At 36.6% G+C, this 16,499-nt stretch overlaps 2 protein-coding genes across 3 annotated transcripts in view; one reads left to right on the top strand and one right to left on the bottom strand.

Annotated features, from left to right (window-relative positions):
- LOC105456916 (histone-lysine N-methyltransferase, H3 lysine-79 specific-like) overlaps positions 1 to 2,540 on the top strand; it is a 4,195-nt gene extending 1,655 nt beyond the window's left edge. Inside the window, exons 3-5 of the mRNA XM_011701296.1 lie at positions 443 to 870; positions 1,181 to 1,321; positions 1,966 to 2,540. Coding sequence (XP_011699598.1) covers positions 443 to 870; positions 1,181 to 1,321; positions 1,966 to 2,126 — 730 coding nt within the window. The 3' untranslated portion in view covers positions 2,127 to 2,540. The remainder of the gene's footprint in view (positions 1 to 442; positions 871 to 1,180; positions 1,322 to 1,965) is intronic.
- A 10,945-nt stretch (positions 2,541 to 13,485) lies between these two features.
- The window catches only part of LOC105456917 (RING finger protein 44), a 57,383-nt gene continuing 54,369 nt past the window's right edge, over positions 13,486 to 16,499 (bottom strand). For both annotated transcript variants that reach the window (XM_011701298.1, XM_011701297.1), the window contains exon 10: positions 13,486 to 16,305. In XM_011701298.1, the coding sequence (XP_011699600.1) occupies positions 16,231 to 16,305 (75 nt within the window). In that variant the 3' untranslated portion in view covers positions 13,486 to 16,230. The remainder of the gene's footprint in view (positions 16,306 to 16,499) is intronic.

Below are 16,499 nucleotides of genomic sequence, written 5' to 3' on the forward strand. Positions count from 1 at the left end.
TTTTTGCAAAAAAAAAGCTTAAATTTTTCATAAAAATTTTAATTTTTTTTTTCAAATTGTCATAATTTATCCAATTTTTGAAATTTGTAAAGTTTTGTTCATACAGAAGATAATTTTAACTTTTGAAAAATTAAGAAAAAATTTGGTTTTTTTGTTTCAGACAAAAATGACACCTCCTAGTTGTATACAATCAAACAGCTCTAGTGGCGTAATGTTCGTAAAACATTCTATTATTTATTAAAAAATCATTTTTTTATTAATAAAAAAAATTTTTTCATTGCTCAAATATTACAGTAAAACACTGTTAAATTCTTGAAATTATTCCATTTCATTTTAATTGAAAAAAATTTTTTTAAATCACTGTTCTTTTTTTAGTCTTGTATAGTAGATTCCTCCCTTAAGTGTCAAAGTGTACGTGCGAAAGTATATGATGATGTCGCAGGTACGTACTGGACGGTCGCCAGGTCATGCGAATTTCCACGACGTCGCTCTCGGTCGAGTCGAGCGTCAGCAATCGTCATCAGGTCGCGAACGGGTCTGACCTTGGCAGAAGGATCGCTCATTCGGAATGGATGCGCAGGAAACACGAGGCCGCGCAGCGGGCAAGGGAGAAAGAGGAACGCGCCGCGAAGAAGCGACAGGAGGAGGAGGAGCGGGAGGCGCGGGAAAGGGAGGAAAGGACGCGGCTGGAAAAGGAGAACTTCCTCAAGTGGATCGAGAGGAAGAGGCAGCAGGAGCTCGACAGGAGAGCGATACTCGAGAACGAGTTGGAATTGCAGAGGCGTTTGAAGGAGATCGAGGATAATCTCGCCGGTGCGAAGACTACATATCTCCGTCGGTGGTTCCACAAGAAGAAGGAGGAGCAGAAGGGTGCGCGACAGTTTTACTTCCGGCGCGGCTTACTGAGCTCCCCGTCAGGACCACTTCGGATAAACTTTTAATAAACGATTAATTCAATTGCACAAATAGTATAAATACTAATTATTTATCATCATTTTTGCGTCACAATGTTGCCAAAAATATCACTTTGGCGTCAAAATTGTGACAAATACAGTCAGCTTGGGCGATTGAACTTAATCGTCGATTAAAGTTAATCGAAATTGATCGGATCCTTATATACTATTGGAGCTCGGAGGAGAAGCGCGATGATAAAAATTGACTTGTGTCCTGTATCCTGCAGCCCGGCTTAAGGAGCAAGAGACGAGGCAGAAGAAAAAGGACGAGGAGCGCGAGAGGAGGCTGGAGCAGAGCACGCGGGCGTACGAGAAGTGGCGAGAGAACTCCAAGAACAAACCCAAGCCCGCCACACAAGGATTGCTCCGTATGTCAAATACAATATTAAATCAAATAACAAAATTACTGCAAATGCAAGCATAAAGATGAGCACGATGATTCTTCCTTATACTTTGACATATAATAAAAAATTCCTCTCTGTAAAATGTTTTGCAACATACTATCTTTAAAGATAACAGTTACATAATTACTCTTACAAACGACATTAATTAATTATTGAGTCCGTTACGTAAAAGGGAAATGGATATACAAGATGTTCCAGAATTGATAATATAAACGGGAAAAGGATGATTCTACATGAAAAAATAAATTGCAAATTTAGAATAAAATTTTTTATATTAGACTATGTTTTATAGAAAAGCAACTTTTAATATCCATAAGATACGCGCAGTTCCAACAACTTTTAAGATAATAAAATAAAATTCTTAAATAATAAATATATTATGCCTTATTATGTATGAAACATTCTTTTGATATTTGTAGTATTTATAATTAAAAATGCGTATTAAGTGTACGCATATTTGACAAATGTTTAAAGATTTTTTTCTTGAAAATGATTCCTTTTTTGCTTGTACTAATTTTGGAACATTCTATACATGTTTGCATTGCTCTACAATTTTTTCATACGAAAACCTGGCAAATATCTTAAAATAAACTGCTTTATCTTTTTAGCTCATCAGAAAGCGAAACCAGCATACGTAAATCCAATACCTTGGCAATCGATCGTGCAGGTCGACTCCGACGAAGCGCAAGAAGACACGTTTCACGAGAAAAAAGGAAATATAAATCAGTTGAAGATAAGCGGCAGAAAAACGATCGCGGCACATCAATGATTACGATCGAGAAAATCTATTGGAACGTCTGAAGTAAAAGATTTGGAAAAAAATTTTGTAACCGTAACATATATTAAAAACTCTGAGAATGTTTTGCCGTTTTAATTAACCGCAAGTTATTTGGGGAGAGAAAGGGTCTTTATAATTGTCAAAATATTGAATTACAAAAATACGAAAAAAACCAGTAATGTCTTCTATAATTCTCTTAGAGGAGAATTTTAGAATTTACATTTCTCTTGGCAGATTCCACAACTCCTTCTCCCCTCGACTATAAGGACATATAATAAGGTACCATCTTGATTGATTATGTATATGTCAATTTGATTGTGTGAAGTGACTTTAATGATATAGATTTGTTCACACGTTTAATGACAACCTGTGCTACATAATACAAAGTATTTGATTATAACAAGACAAAGCAGACCTCATGATTTTGTAATCGATTTCTCTCGTTCTCTCTCTCTCTCTCTCTCTCTCTCTCTCTCTCTCTCTCTCTCTCAAATAATTATCAAACTATTACACCTTCAGCCCCTCTAACGCGAGAAGAACACACCTATTATTTCGTAAACCGTTAATTGTATAGTACGAGAAATATCGCGTGAGAACTTTTCTCATCGTCTATTTGCCATACGTAAGACACATTATCTTCCTTGGACAACGACTCTCTCTAAACATTGTCTTAGTCGCTTTCGTTCACACACTCGTCCACCAAATTATATACAATATACACAATACTTGCATTCTTACAAAGCGCATCCTACCAGTGTAATTTACAATCGAAATGGCAAATTTTCCGGCAATCGAGCAATATCGAGTCGAGAGAGCAGGATGGGCGTATAATCGTTTTACGTATATGCGTACGAGTGTGTACGTAACAATTATATGTAGGTATGCGGTAAATATTGCTTTTTGTACATTGTATTTCTGGTATACACATGTACACGTAATTTACGTGCATAATACTCCTTACTCTTCGCGTAATTCCTTGCTAGCCGTTTTTCGAAGAGAGAAAGGCAATAAAGCAGCGATTCGTGAAGATAATGTGCGAATGTGTATGTGTGTGTATATGTATATATATATTTTTTTAAGGGCGACGATAGTACCTTTCTTTGTCTCACTGCTAAACGCAATTATTCCAAAGTCGATCGATTCAACGTTATCAAACATATACAATCTTGTATGCTTCAACGTGTTAATTGTATAACGAAAAATATTAATAATGTTACGCTTACTTTCACGACTGAAGTTCTATTGCGATCTTGCAATATGAATTCTTTTCAATGAATCGCGCTTCTGGAAAAAAAAGAGAAGTGACTAAGAAGGAATTGATAGGAATTCATTCTGCGAGAAGGAATTAAGTTCCACATCTTCGAAATATGAATTACTTTAGAAAATATGTACATATCCTATACATTCCTTTCATAATTTCTTCGTAAAGTACGTAAGATACAGGGATATAATTAAATAAATGCTCGGAAGAAGACACAACTATAAAATTATATTCTACTGTTTAATGAAATGTCAGACTGCAATTTTGTAATGCATCTTTTTTTACAAAACCATACGAACCTTGTCATTTATATTTCAATAATTTATAATATGCGTACCGAGAAACGTGAGAAAAAGCGTAAAAATTTATGTAAAAATTTTTAATCCTGATTTCGAAGATCGTGGAGATTTATATCATGGACGTTATACAGAGTGATCTTTGTTCAGCTTTTTTTTTCTAATTTCGTTTAATTAATACATTTTACAGGGAATTACTTTGGTAAAGATTCTCTCGTATCCGTATTAGAGCTACATTATACATTATGGCGGAACGTTGCCACGGAAATTCCGTAAAGATGATTAATGGGTGTTCTCCCTAACAGTGAAAGAAATTCAATTCGACGTAATATCGATGACATGCTAGAAAAATATTCGCATATTCGTCTCTGCGTATGTGTGTGTTCTCGATTCTATATATCATATATATATTTATTATATGTATTTGTGTGTAAATCTTCGGCTTTTCATAAGGTGCATCCGCGTATAAAAGTCTTATTAGATTCTAATACATATATTTATATATACAATATGTATGTGTGTGTGTGTGTGTGTGTGTGTGTGTGTGTGTGTGTGTGTGTGAGTGTGTGTGTGTGTGTGGATGTATTTTTAAAGGTATATGCACATCAAAATAAATGAATTTTCGTGTTTGATTTCCGACTCTTTACGGAATTTTTCCACAACTGGGTAGGAGGGAAAAATCCAAGGATAAGAGCGAAGATTTACAGTTAAACAATGCATGTATTACATTTGTATATATATGTACGTATGTATACACATGGAAACAAAAATGTCTAACCATCTGAACTTGCTGTAAAATTTTGGGAACAGGACGGGTACATTTTTGCAACCTTTATTTTAAATGTTATAATTATTGACTAAAATTCTTAATATAAGAAAGACAATGAAATATAAGAAAAGAAAAATGAATATTTTTTACAATATAAAATACATGAGAAAATTATATAGCATAATATTATACTAATATAACTGTGCAACGCACAATGAATCGAATAATACAAATTCCCGGACATAACTTTAAAAAAAATTTTATATATAAGAGTATACTTTCAAAACTATTCATACGTGATAAATTCGTTCGAGTGTGCATCTAGATACTCAATTACTTACAAAATATATTTGAAGATATTCTTTATATAGATATCATGGAGATATTTCAGGCACTTATATTCAAAAGAACTCTGTATATATTAATGAAAAGCATGTTAAATATATTTCTATATGAGAGATGTATTTATTTCTTGTTATTTAAAAAATATGTATTTCTGTTACTTCCGCTCGAAATTCGAAAAATAAAACAAAAATATTATCATAATATTATATCGAAATCTTAAGTTAAAATACAGATAAAGCAGACATATAAAACAATAAAATCAAAATGTTCCCATTATGTCCGAGAATCTCTATGTTTCGCTCTACTGCGTGCCGCCCACACAAGATATAATTCCGAGGGGCACTTTAATCCTGTAGAGATTAATTTTAACCAAACTCACCAGACCTATTCGTCCCCTTTCATCCCCCCCCTCTCTCTCTCTCTCTCCCTCATCATTAATTGTATCAATATTATGAAGCAAAATCAAGTACATAGGGAGTATACAGACTGTTATATAATAATGTTATATAGTAAATTATATAGTAATGTTACATAGAGCAACGAAAAATTGCAGATGAGTAATTGAGTACAGTGGGAAAAGTTAATGTTGGAGAAGATATCTTATTTTTCTTCACAATCGAAAAAGAGGCTAATAGGAGACAATGTCGTTTTGAAAAACAACAAATGCGAGAAAAGGCAGATATCTTTTGAGGACACAGGCTGCAGATATTCTACGTACAGTAAAAACAGCGTAGAAATTACTTAGAATTAAATAAATTCAAGTTACGATAGAGATCTAATTACGAGGTCTAATTGGAAAAGAAAGAAGGAAAAACGCAACGCATGAAGCTATATTCAAAACACGTTCGATTTTAGCAGGGATCAATCGTGGACCCGTGCAAAGGACTGCAAAGGGCAACGGCGTAAAGAGAAAACAACAGGAAAAAGGGAGGAAAACAAAACCCGGCGTTTTTTTACAGACGCAAAGGGTGAAGAGGAAGAGAAAGGGTAAAGGGCAGAGAGAGAGAGAGAGAGAAACGCGCCAACATAGGGGAGAAAGCTCCGAAGGGGAGAAATTCTCGATACTCCAAAGCCCGGCCGTGGTGGCTTCACCCTCCATAAATTCTACGTGCTGCGGAGGGAGCTTTTCGTTAAAGCCGAGCTATCGACGCGAGTGAGCGTCTCTTTAAAGAGAATGAAGGTGTCCGTGAATCGTCGCGGTCCAAATGCCGAGAGATATGAGCATATCCGTCTTAAATTCTCGAGTGCGCGGACTGATTGTGAGTCTCTCTCGAGCCCCGCGCCCTCCCTCCTCCCTCCCCACCCTCTTGCTCTCGTCTTCCCATCCACTCTCGCTCGTCACCCTCTCGAGTAGCATTCGCGCACGAAACAACCTCCTCTCCGCTCTCCCCACATCCCGCGCTTTCTCCGTCCCGCTTCTTTCGCTTTCATTCCTCTTGCTTTCGCGTGCCAATTCTCTGTCCCTCCCTCCCGCCCTTCCGTCTCCCGTACACCCTTCTTTCGGCTTTAGAAATGTTGAGAGCTCGAGCGACAGAGCGAACGTACGTGTGATTGTATAATTCAGCGATATAAATAGCCACGTATTTTTCACGCCAATAAGAGCGACGCCGAAATAGTTTAAAGACCCAGGAAATATTATGCGAACTGGATATAATAACAGTTCGCGCACATGCGCTCTAGGGCTTTAATCAATTCGACGTAAAACTAAATTTACTTTGAAGAGCGCGTTTACCGCCTCCCCCCCCCCCGAGAGAAAATCACGCGACATAATGTATACATATATATACATTTCGTAAATCCATTTTCAAGAAATTTCACGAAGAAATCGATCGGTAACGCATTAAAGGATGAAATAAATTGCTAATAGGGAATAACAGGGAAATAAGTTAAAAACAAAAATGACAATACAAAAGAGGGTCAACTCAATGTTAGTTTAATATGAAAAAATGTGTGATCTGTTCAATAAGAATAATAATGATATATAATCATAGAGATAATAATAATAATAATAATAATAATAATAATAAAACGTAATGCGCTAGTAATATGTTTGGCATCGTTATGTGTTTGCATCTGTACAATAGTCTATTTTCTATGGTGTTTTCGAGTTCTTTTCGAGTGGATTGTGTAGACTGCCACATACATTCCGAAATTAATATACTGTAGATTAGTGAGTGAAGCCTATTCGTCTGGCTGGCGGATGCGATGTAAAATAATTAATACGAGCCAGCAATTGCAAAATTAATTAATAATAAGTAATAGTTATATAATGACCGTAATTACAATAGTAAAATGATAATGACAGACAAAAATACACAACTGCGATAACAATAACTAGTGAACAAATTAAATATCGTGTAATTAATGCAGCAACAACGGCGGACGATTATTGTGCAGAGTTGCGGCAGATGATAAGATTGTCGAGCAACCGCTTTGCCGTTTCGCTCTTTAATATTAGCTATCATAGTTAACATACAAGAGAAACAATTCATTTGTTCGCCAGATAAATCGTGGTGCTAGAATTGCGACGACGCGCTTTCTCTTACGCAACTCTACACAATATCGCTCTATATTGCCAACACGATATTACGAATTAACAACGTTTTACACACATTTATCACGCAGTTACATGAGGCTCTGACCTTCCTCGAATTCCTAAAAAATTTTAACAAAATTGTTGTTTTACGTTTCTGCGTAAAAGGAAATAATCTTGCGAGATCATCATATTTATAGTAGAAACAATTTTAAAAAAGAAAAGTAGACGATAATAGGAAAATATCGCTTACGTATTTAACAAAACAATTTTTTTATGCTAGAATATAATGAACGGTCTGTAACACTTCAGAAAAATTAAGTAAGTATAGTAGACCGATTTTCTCGATTATACATATAACAATTAAGCTACGGTTTACGCGGCAGGGCGTATTTTTAAAACTATCATATTTCATCTTTCACATAGAGATTCTTAAAAAAAGGACTCAAATTTTCAGTTTTATTTTAAAACCTGTTGAGATCATCATTGACAAGTTTTTTTGCAACATTATATTTTGATTATTAAACGCCACATTAAGGTGTTATTAAATCAATCTCGCAACTGTGTGGGTGTGTGTGTGTGTGTGTGTGTGTGTGTGTGTGTGTGTGTGTGTGTGTGTGTGTGTGTGTGTGTGTGTGTGTGTATTTGCATAAGCATTAATTGAAAAACATCACGTCACAGATATTTGTGTCTTGAGACTTAACATATGCCACAGAATCTTTTAATTTCAATTTTCTAAATAATTCTCGATTACATATTTCCGTCGAAAAGAATCTGCGATTTCAAGAAGGTACAATAGTTTCGAAACATTTCTCTCTATTCCGATAGCGAGAGGAAAAAAAGGATTCTGTAATATTTAACGACTAAAGCGTATAGAGTAGTTACAATATAGTTACATTTATGGTAACCCAGTCGTGTCTCCTCCATCTCCGCCAAACGGGCAGCGAATTTGATTGAATCGAATGCTCCCGCAATATCTCTTTCAAAACTCGGTGTGCGACATCTTTGTTTCGGGAATATGAAAAAATAAGCCTCTATCGTGTCAGGTCACTTGATATGATTATCGTTGAAAAGGTAGCGAATCGCAAGCTTTCGCGCTCTGTTTCTCTCTTACTCTCTCTCTCTCGTGCATCGATTTCGTAAGATTGATATTAATCATGTGACGAAATTACAGTATTACCACGATAATTATACTGATGATGAAATGTATTTGTTCGTTCACGAACACAGCGCAGCCAATTAAAGATCTATAATTCTCTCTCTCTCTCTCTCTCTCTCTCTCTCTCTGATTCTCTTTATGTCGTATTTATCGCCGAAAATCTCTGAAGAAGTACAACAGAACTTTATATGCATCGGTTTAAAGATTAAACCCGATGGCTATGAAAAATTACTTGTAAAATACAGGTACAAAATGTGTCTTCCAGACAGTGAAACGAAAGTCACTTGAGACAAAAATAAATTTAAATTTTCAAAAAAGTACAAAAGAAGTTAATAAAGCACATAAAAGTAATAAACGTACTTTATTGCAACTTGTTGCTACTCATATAGCACACACCTCCCAGGACGTTTTAAAGAGGATAATGGAGTATATAACAGAGAAATAAGGACATTCTCTACATTCTAAGGATGCGTTCTCTCAGGGAAAGTGTGCTTGTTTGCATATAAGTCTTCCTTGAAATTAAATATCGAGTAACCGCATTATTTCGTATCAAATTATTTTTGTAAAATGTACCCAGATATAGCAGAATGCTAGCAGTTTTCTGGCCGCAAATTCGATTCCCACCGTAGATCCATCTGTGTCCGCATTAAGTTTAGGATCTGTTGACAGAGCCTGCTGACATGCTATGCCAACAAATTAACGATAGAAATAACCGAGCAGAATCTGCACGCGCGGACAATCTGACGGCGGATTGACAACAGAAACCGAGCAGGAGCTGCAAATCTTGCTCGGTATCTACCGTCAACTTGCTAGCACAGCATTATATCTGCAAGCTTTGCCATATTTCTAGCGGCAATTTGCCGATGTCATCAAACATTACAGATTAGTAATAAAAAACAAGAATAAAGCGAGAATAGAAATAGAATAGAATAAAATTAGTAATAGAATTTGTTTGCCTTTTTGTTGTCTTCAGAAATTCGCAGTATGCTCTATTCAAAATATCTGCCTTTGTAGATGTGACTATCTGGAGTATTGGAGGTGAGAAATTCAATTTTTGACTATTTACATGCTGTACAAACGTGGTGTATGTCGTCCCTATATAATTATATACATAAGCATGGCGTAAACTTGCGGATTTGCTAATTCGCCAGCAGAATAATCACTTTCAATACCAGTCAACAATCGATTTCTCGAATTCTCGAAGAACAAGGACAGAAAGAAAGAGAAAGAGAGAGTCTTATCTTTATTTTTTTTGTCTTACTAATAATTGAAATAATATTATAACCTGCGAAAGTAAAACATTCCTCCTTAGACAAGATGAAATTCTCTCCTGGAAGTGCAGAGAGTGTAATTATAAATAATTTCGTCAAATTTGTTTCGTAAGACATTCCGGGAATGACTGCCGTTCTTTGCTGCGACTGATACAGTGGCCATTAAGTATGCTTATGAATTATACTGTATTACTGACGAATTACGCCGTCCTTAATGTATAGAGCTGCTAAGGAACGCCACGTTAAATGGACCAAGATTGCTGCAATTAAGGGAAATCTAATGTTATCTGTTATCAATTACTATTCTGGATTCGGAAAATTCGTATAAGAACATTTGATCGCTTTCTTTACATAGTAAACTAATCGTTTTTATACTCATAATTTAATTTGAATAAATAAATTCATGGATTTGTGAAATACATCACGAGATTTATGAAAAATTCGATACTGCAAAGAAGCGACAGTAACGAAGGAAGATGCTACAATAACAAAGCGATTTTCGATTCATTCAAATTCGTATGAATACGCGGATCTGCTCGCTTTGCGTTCGCTTGGCTCAACACGTTCCGTGGCGCGTTAATTTTAAATAACTTATCCACCATGCCGCGTGAATTACTAGTAATTCCGCGCGGCATGGCAGTAATTAGTTTGATTAAAAATAATGGTTAAAAAGTACAATTATTATTATAAAAAATGGCCTAATGTATCTGATATCAGATGTCCCGCTTTTGGTAGAACAATCCTGCTTTCGAAGTAGTTGTTTTAGCAAAGAAGTCCCGCTCAAAAATATTTTATAAACTTTGCGAAATTATATTCGTAAAACTATCTCTACACGGAAAGAAAATGGTCTGAACGGAAAGTCCAACTTTTCTTTGGTATGTCTCTTTAACGAGTCCGATTTGATCAGAGTATACAGTATTTATAGTAGTAAAAAAAATGGCCATGATTCTTCGATGAGAATCAACTATTGTAAGTCAGAAGGTCAGAATCAAATTATGCACAAGGCAGGCAAGGTATATATTTGTAGATGTGTGTATGTGTAGCTGTATGTGAATTTCCGTACAGTGTATTGAACTCAAGTTCGCGGAATCGTTAAGCCCGTATAGGATTGCACAAATCAATCCCTCCCGTACGAGCGGAAAGTCGAACGTGGATCACCAATGATCCACGCTCGCGGCATGGAATGTGTTAAAACGCGAGATTCCACGAAAATCGTGGAGTTTTTTCTCTCACGTTGCACGCGATTGACGAATTGTCTTTTGTCTCCCATCGAACGTTCGTTCCCGTTCGCAGTTTTTTTGTTAGTTCGCACAAAGCTTAAGCTAATTGAAAATGTGCCGTCTTGTGATTTTTCCTTTCGCCTTTTCCTGTCACTGCGGCGCGACGGGGAAAGAGAGAGAGAGAGAGAGAGAAAGCGCGGTACGCGAGACAGCGTATCTTTCTCAGCGCGATAAAAAAAAAATGATATGTCTTCTTACACATCTAGGAAGGATCAACAGCGCTTTCTTAACTCGCTCGCTCGCTCGCTCGCTCGCTCGCTTGCTTGTCGCCTTTGCAAGACTTTTGATATTTCTGTAGGATATAGAATATTCTGGCGCTTTCTCCCGACACACGCGACAACAAGTTAGGACCCGTATGACACTAGAAACTAGACGCTACTAGAAAGTGTAGTATATAATTTGTTACGTATATGCGGTAGAACACGGACGAGTTTACGTCGGCGTGAAAGGTGGGCTCAGACAATCAATATTTGGAACAAATGGAACAAAAAATGAAAGTGAACCTTCAAGAATCAATTGATCGTGAGATAAGCACGAGTTTTACCAAAATTTTAACCAGTAAATTATGTATGTATACATTTTTTCAGAAAAAGAACTATATATTTACAAATTTCATATATAAATACATAATTATATATTTATATATATATATATATATATATATGTTACTTGTACACAATGTATTATATTATTGAAATATATAATACATTTATGTAGTTTTATATATATAAAATTTGTATGTAGTCTTTTTTCTAAAATCGAAGATACCGAAGATAATTATCGACTCCATAATGCTCGTACATAATCGATATTGGAAATTCGGAGGCATGCCAATGTATACTCGGATTGAAAATAAATATTGATCCTCTGAGGAATCTTACAAAAAAATAAAATAAAATTTGGTTATTGCCATGTCAATCTGCGTGAAAGAACGTCGGATCTCTCGTTACAGGCGCGTATACGTAGAGGAAATGGAATTAAAATGACAAGACGGTGCTGAGAGAAGTCATCGAGATGCCTCGCTGTGCCGTTTCACGGATCACATTGTGTATCGCAGGTGAACACAAACGTTCCAGCGCGCTCGTTCTTCTCGCGTTCGCGACGCGCGTAGCGATGTCGCTTTGGGAGAGGCTCGTGTTCACGTACCACACGTTTAAAACGATCGACTCTGAACGTACAAGCTAAACCCTCTGCCCCCCTCCCTCCCCTCCTCCCCCTCCGCCGATCGTCCCTTGCCGTATTCGTATTTTCATCCCACGCTCATGTCGAGTTCCTTCGGAACAAGAAACTTTGAGACCACGAAGTCCATCCAAGTCGGGTGGGCTGCGTTTAACGCTAAACGCGATGCCGAGCATGAATACGAGCCCCAGACACATTTTATCGGGGAATTATTAACGCGTTCGTGAAACATATCGAACACGAGATATCACCGCGATACGTCGGCACTCCTAAACGTTTGCCGGATATAAAAATGTAAATTTCGATCTCACATACACACACGCACGCACGCACGTACACATACACACACACACACATATACACATACAATCTTTCCCCATTTGTATGTGCTCCGTGGGTGGGCACAGTGTGCTCTGTGATATACAGCGAATCGCTTAAAGCCAAGCACGCGCGTCTCTCGCGACGAGTCGGTCGGTGTAGAGAAAGGCACGCAATGAGAAATCGGAAGGATACACTAGTCCAAGAATAAACGGAAGGACGCTTCTCTCGCGTTCCTCGCGCTTTTTCTCTTTCTCGAATATCCCAAGTTTCCAAGCGCTCGGAATGTAACGGAGCTTCGATTACGCGACGCGTGTTTTTTTTTTTTTTTTTTTTTAATCAGGAAGGGATGTCCGGAAGGCAGCATTCCGACCAACTGTCGAGCGCAATTTTTTTCCTCGAATTGACGGTGACGTCGATTCTCTTGAGTGTGCTTGAACAGGATTACCTAACGCAAACGCAAATAAAAAATAAATAAAGATAATTTCAACGAAAACACTCGCGAAGCTGATTTTACGCGTTGTTTCAGCTTGTAATAGGTAGCACTCCTCTTGCGAAACGCTCGATATCGTAACTAATACTATTGAAGCTTAAGAGGGGAACAAGAGATTTTTGTCATTTCAAATTGAAGGCGAAATTTACGAATTTATTACAGGGAAAGAAATAAGTGGAAACAGTAGTTCTCTGTTTAATAATTTACTATTATATTTGAGATGTGTGTAGAAAATTAATTTGTAATACAAAACTTATTAAAAGTATAAGAATTTTTTTGTCATATTAAAAACAATAAAATTATCGAGTGCCTCACATTTTACATCACGATTCCGTGATTTTTAAGGAAGTAATTTGCTATTTTCTGATCTAATTTTCCTCGAGAAAACACTTTGCTCAGATTGAATCTAAAATAAAAAAATCTTATTACAAAATGTTACACACAACAAACGTAAAATTATTTTGCGCGCACGCGTTATTTACATTGTCATCATTTTGTAATATTTTTCTAACAGTCTAGATTTTAGATTCAATCTGTAGAACAGTGTCCCGCAGATACTAGACTAGAAAATAATATGTTGTTTCCTTAGAAGTCAGAAACAAAACGCGAGGTACTCGAAATTTTCGAGTTTGTGTTTGATAACAAAAAACTTTTATATTTTTAACAAATTTTGTACGTGAATTTGTTATATTTGAAATATAATAAACACGTAACACCTAGTAACAGAGAAAGGAATAAATGAAAAACTACGGCTTATTTATTGCTTTCCCTGAAATCAATTTGCAAATTTCACTTTCAATTTAATCATGCAAATCTTATCTGTCTCCCCTTAAATCATGAAACGCGACGTCGATACATTTTATGAATCTGGACATTACAGGTGTAATGCACATATTCCATAAAGAAATTTCCTCGCGCGTTCTGTGGTTAAGTCCGAGAGAAATAACGTGCATTTCTTAGCAAATCTCTCTCTTCGCACGCACGCACTCACGCACACACACAATACCGCACGCAAACACAACATGCGCATCTCTATCGAGTAGTATTTTATTCGAACAGATCGCCAATTGCATTCCGCTGGAGCTCGTCTCTCGCGATTGTTATTTCGTGTGTGCGATCTCGCAAGGAGCCACATTAAATTTCACGAATTGTATCTAGAAATGACTATTGAGTTTTCACAGTGCGAGCACGTATTTCTAAACTTCCCTCTTTGATTATCGTGAGAAATTGGAACGGAAGTTTGCTTGTGTCAGAAGGGAACGTATCGAGACAAAAAGAAAAAATAATGGTAAACGCCATTAAGTCGGCTAAAAACGACGCAGATTATATACTCAATTTTATTAATTTTGAAACATAAGAGAAACTATTTTCAACAATTCATATCTTGCCAATAACATATGTTGTCTAACAATGTATATTGAACATCTTAAAAATAACAAGAGTAATAAACATCCTCTCAATCCTCCGACACTCGTATAGACGTATATATAAATAAGGAAGCGTTATATAATCAACTAAAAAAAAAACGCACACAACTTGTTCGTGGCAAAATCCGATCTGCGCTGTAACCGCTTCTAATGAATGTATACCGCGGAACGTATTTTCAATTCCAATTGAAAAATTTAACACGTCTCGTCCTTAATCAAATTTCTCAATTGCGATATTATATTCGCATCTCGTATTTAGGGCGTATTTTTTTTGGTTATTTCCAGAAGTTCTTTCTCTACAATCGTTTAGTCTTCTTATTTGTCATTCTTTGAATGTGTCGAAATATCTAGACCTCGTTTCCTAGCCGGTCACTTCCATTTTACTTATCATAGGTAATGTTTATTGTTTATGAGATGTGTATATAAAAAAATATGAATCGTCTCGTTTCTTCTATTAGAGGTAGATACGCAGGAAACAGAAGCGATATTCTTACGTTATTTTTTTTCCATTTTTTTTCTTTTCTTTTTGGGTGCATTTGACATTATGCGCCAGGTCGTCTCTCTCGCGGTTCAAAAGCAATCTCCCCTCTCGCGCGAAACTCTCACGCGCTCGTTTAGGATGTAATCGCTTAAATCAGATTTCACAAAGTGCGCAACACAATAATCGTAACCACACACGTTAGAGCACACTTAGATGAAAAAAATAATCATGATTAATTATACCGCAAGAGAGAGAAACGAATTTCGGTTTAAACACGGACCTACAGATATTTTATAAAATAGTTACGTGGCATCTGGTGCAATAATCCAACAATTTCTACCTACGGCACTTAAGGTGCCAAACTAATTTTAATTTTACTTACATACATTTCTATAATATAATAAAATAATTAGCTGGTCTATATATATATATGTATATACATATATATATATAGATATACTACAAAGACACAAGAGCCTATAACAGTAGGAAGTTACAATTTTTTTTCCCTTACCTGACGATAAACACTTTTTTTTTTATTGCAAAAGAATTCGTGGTCTACATTTGGTTAGGTCCAAACAAAACTAACACTGGTTTTGTACGCGCACACGTATAAGGGTGTTTATGCAAATATATACAAATTATACTGGATTGAAAGACAAACTATAAAAAGAATGGAACGTTAATGGAAAGTTGTAATGTCTGCATATACAGCTATTTTATGTACATAAATTCGATAATGCAGATTAGCGATACAAATAATTAATGAGCGTTAAAATATTAATTGAAAGCATATTATAAACAAGAGTAATATCCGACTCCGCTTGTTCTTTTTCTTTTTGATAGGAAATGCGCCGTAATCTAACGGAACGTTGAATCTCTTGACTATTTCGCCGTTTTGCTCTAAATTGCTTTTTTATTGCGTCTCGCTAATACCTCTTAAAACGCAAGACGGAAAAGACGCTGTTACCGTTCCTCGAGCTTGATATCTCCGCTTACATCGAACGTCGTACGTTCACAACTGTTCTCTCATCACACTATTCAGCCAGTTTTTCACAGCATCGTTATTTTCAAATGGGTGAAAGATGATTTTATCGTTGATCAATCGATCGGGAAACATCTTGCATCGGAGGGCGTATCTCGAGCCAAGATGACGCGAATGTTTAATGACACGGATTCGTGTGAAACAGCAGCAACGCGACGACTGGCATCCCCGTAACACGCAGCAGTAACGTTCTCGATGACTGCGACGTTTCGCGCTAGTGTACATCGCCGGCCTGGCGTCAGTCGGAACTGCTGCTGCTATTGCCAAAATATTCTCCGGCGTCACCGCGGCATATCGGACATGTTCGGTTGGACTGTTAAATAAAATCAGATTGCAGAACGTAAGTATCCTCAAGTAATGTATCTTTAATTGATTTAATTTTAGTTAAGATCGCAATTGGGGACATGGGCGTCCGTGGGGGGGAGGGGAGAGGGGACAAGGAGGGACATTTGCCCTCCTCGCCCCTCTGAAATCAAACTAGTATAAGAAAATTCAGAATTTGCTCTC

Source organism: Wasmannia auropunctata, unplaced genomic scaffold (assembly GCF_000956235.1).
Source record: "Wasmannia auropunctata unplaced genomic scaffold, wasmannia.A_1.0 LD335479.1, whole genome shotgun sequence".
NCBI classification, from domain to species: Eukaryota; Metazoa; Arthropoda; class Insecta; order Hymenoptera; family Formicidae; genus Wasmannia; species Wasmannia auropunctata.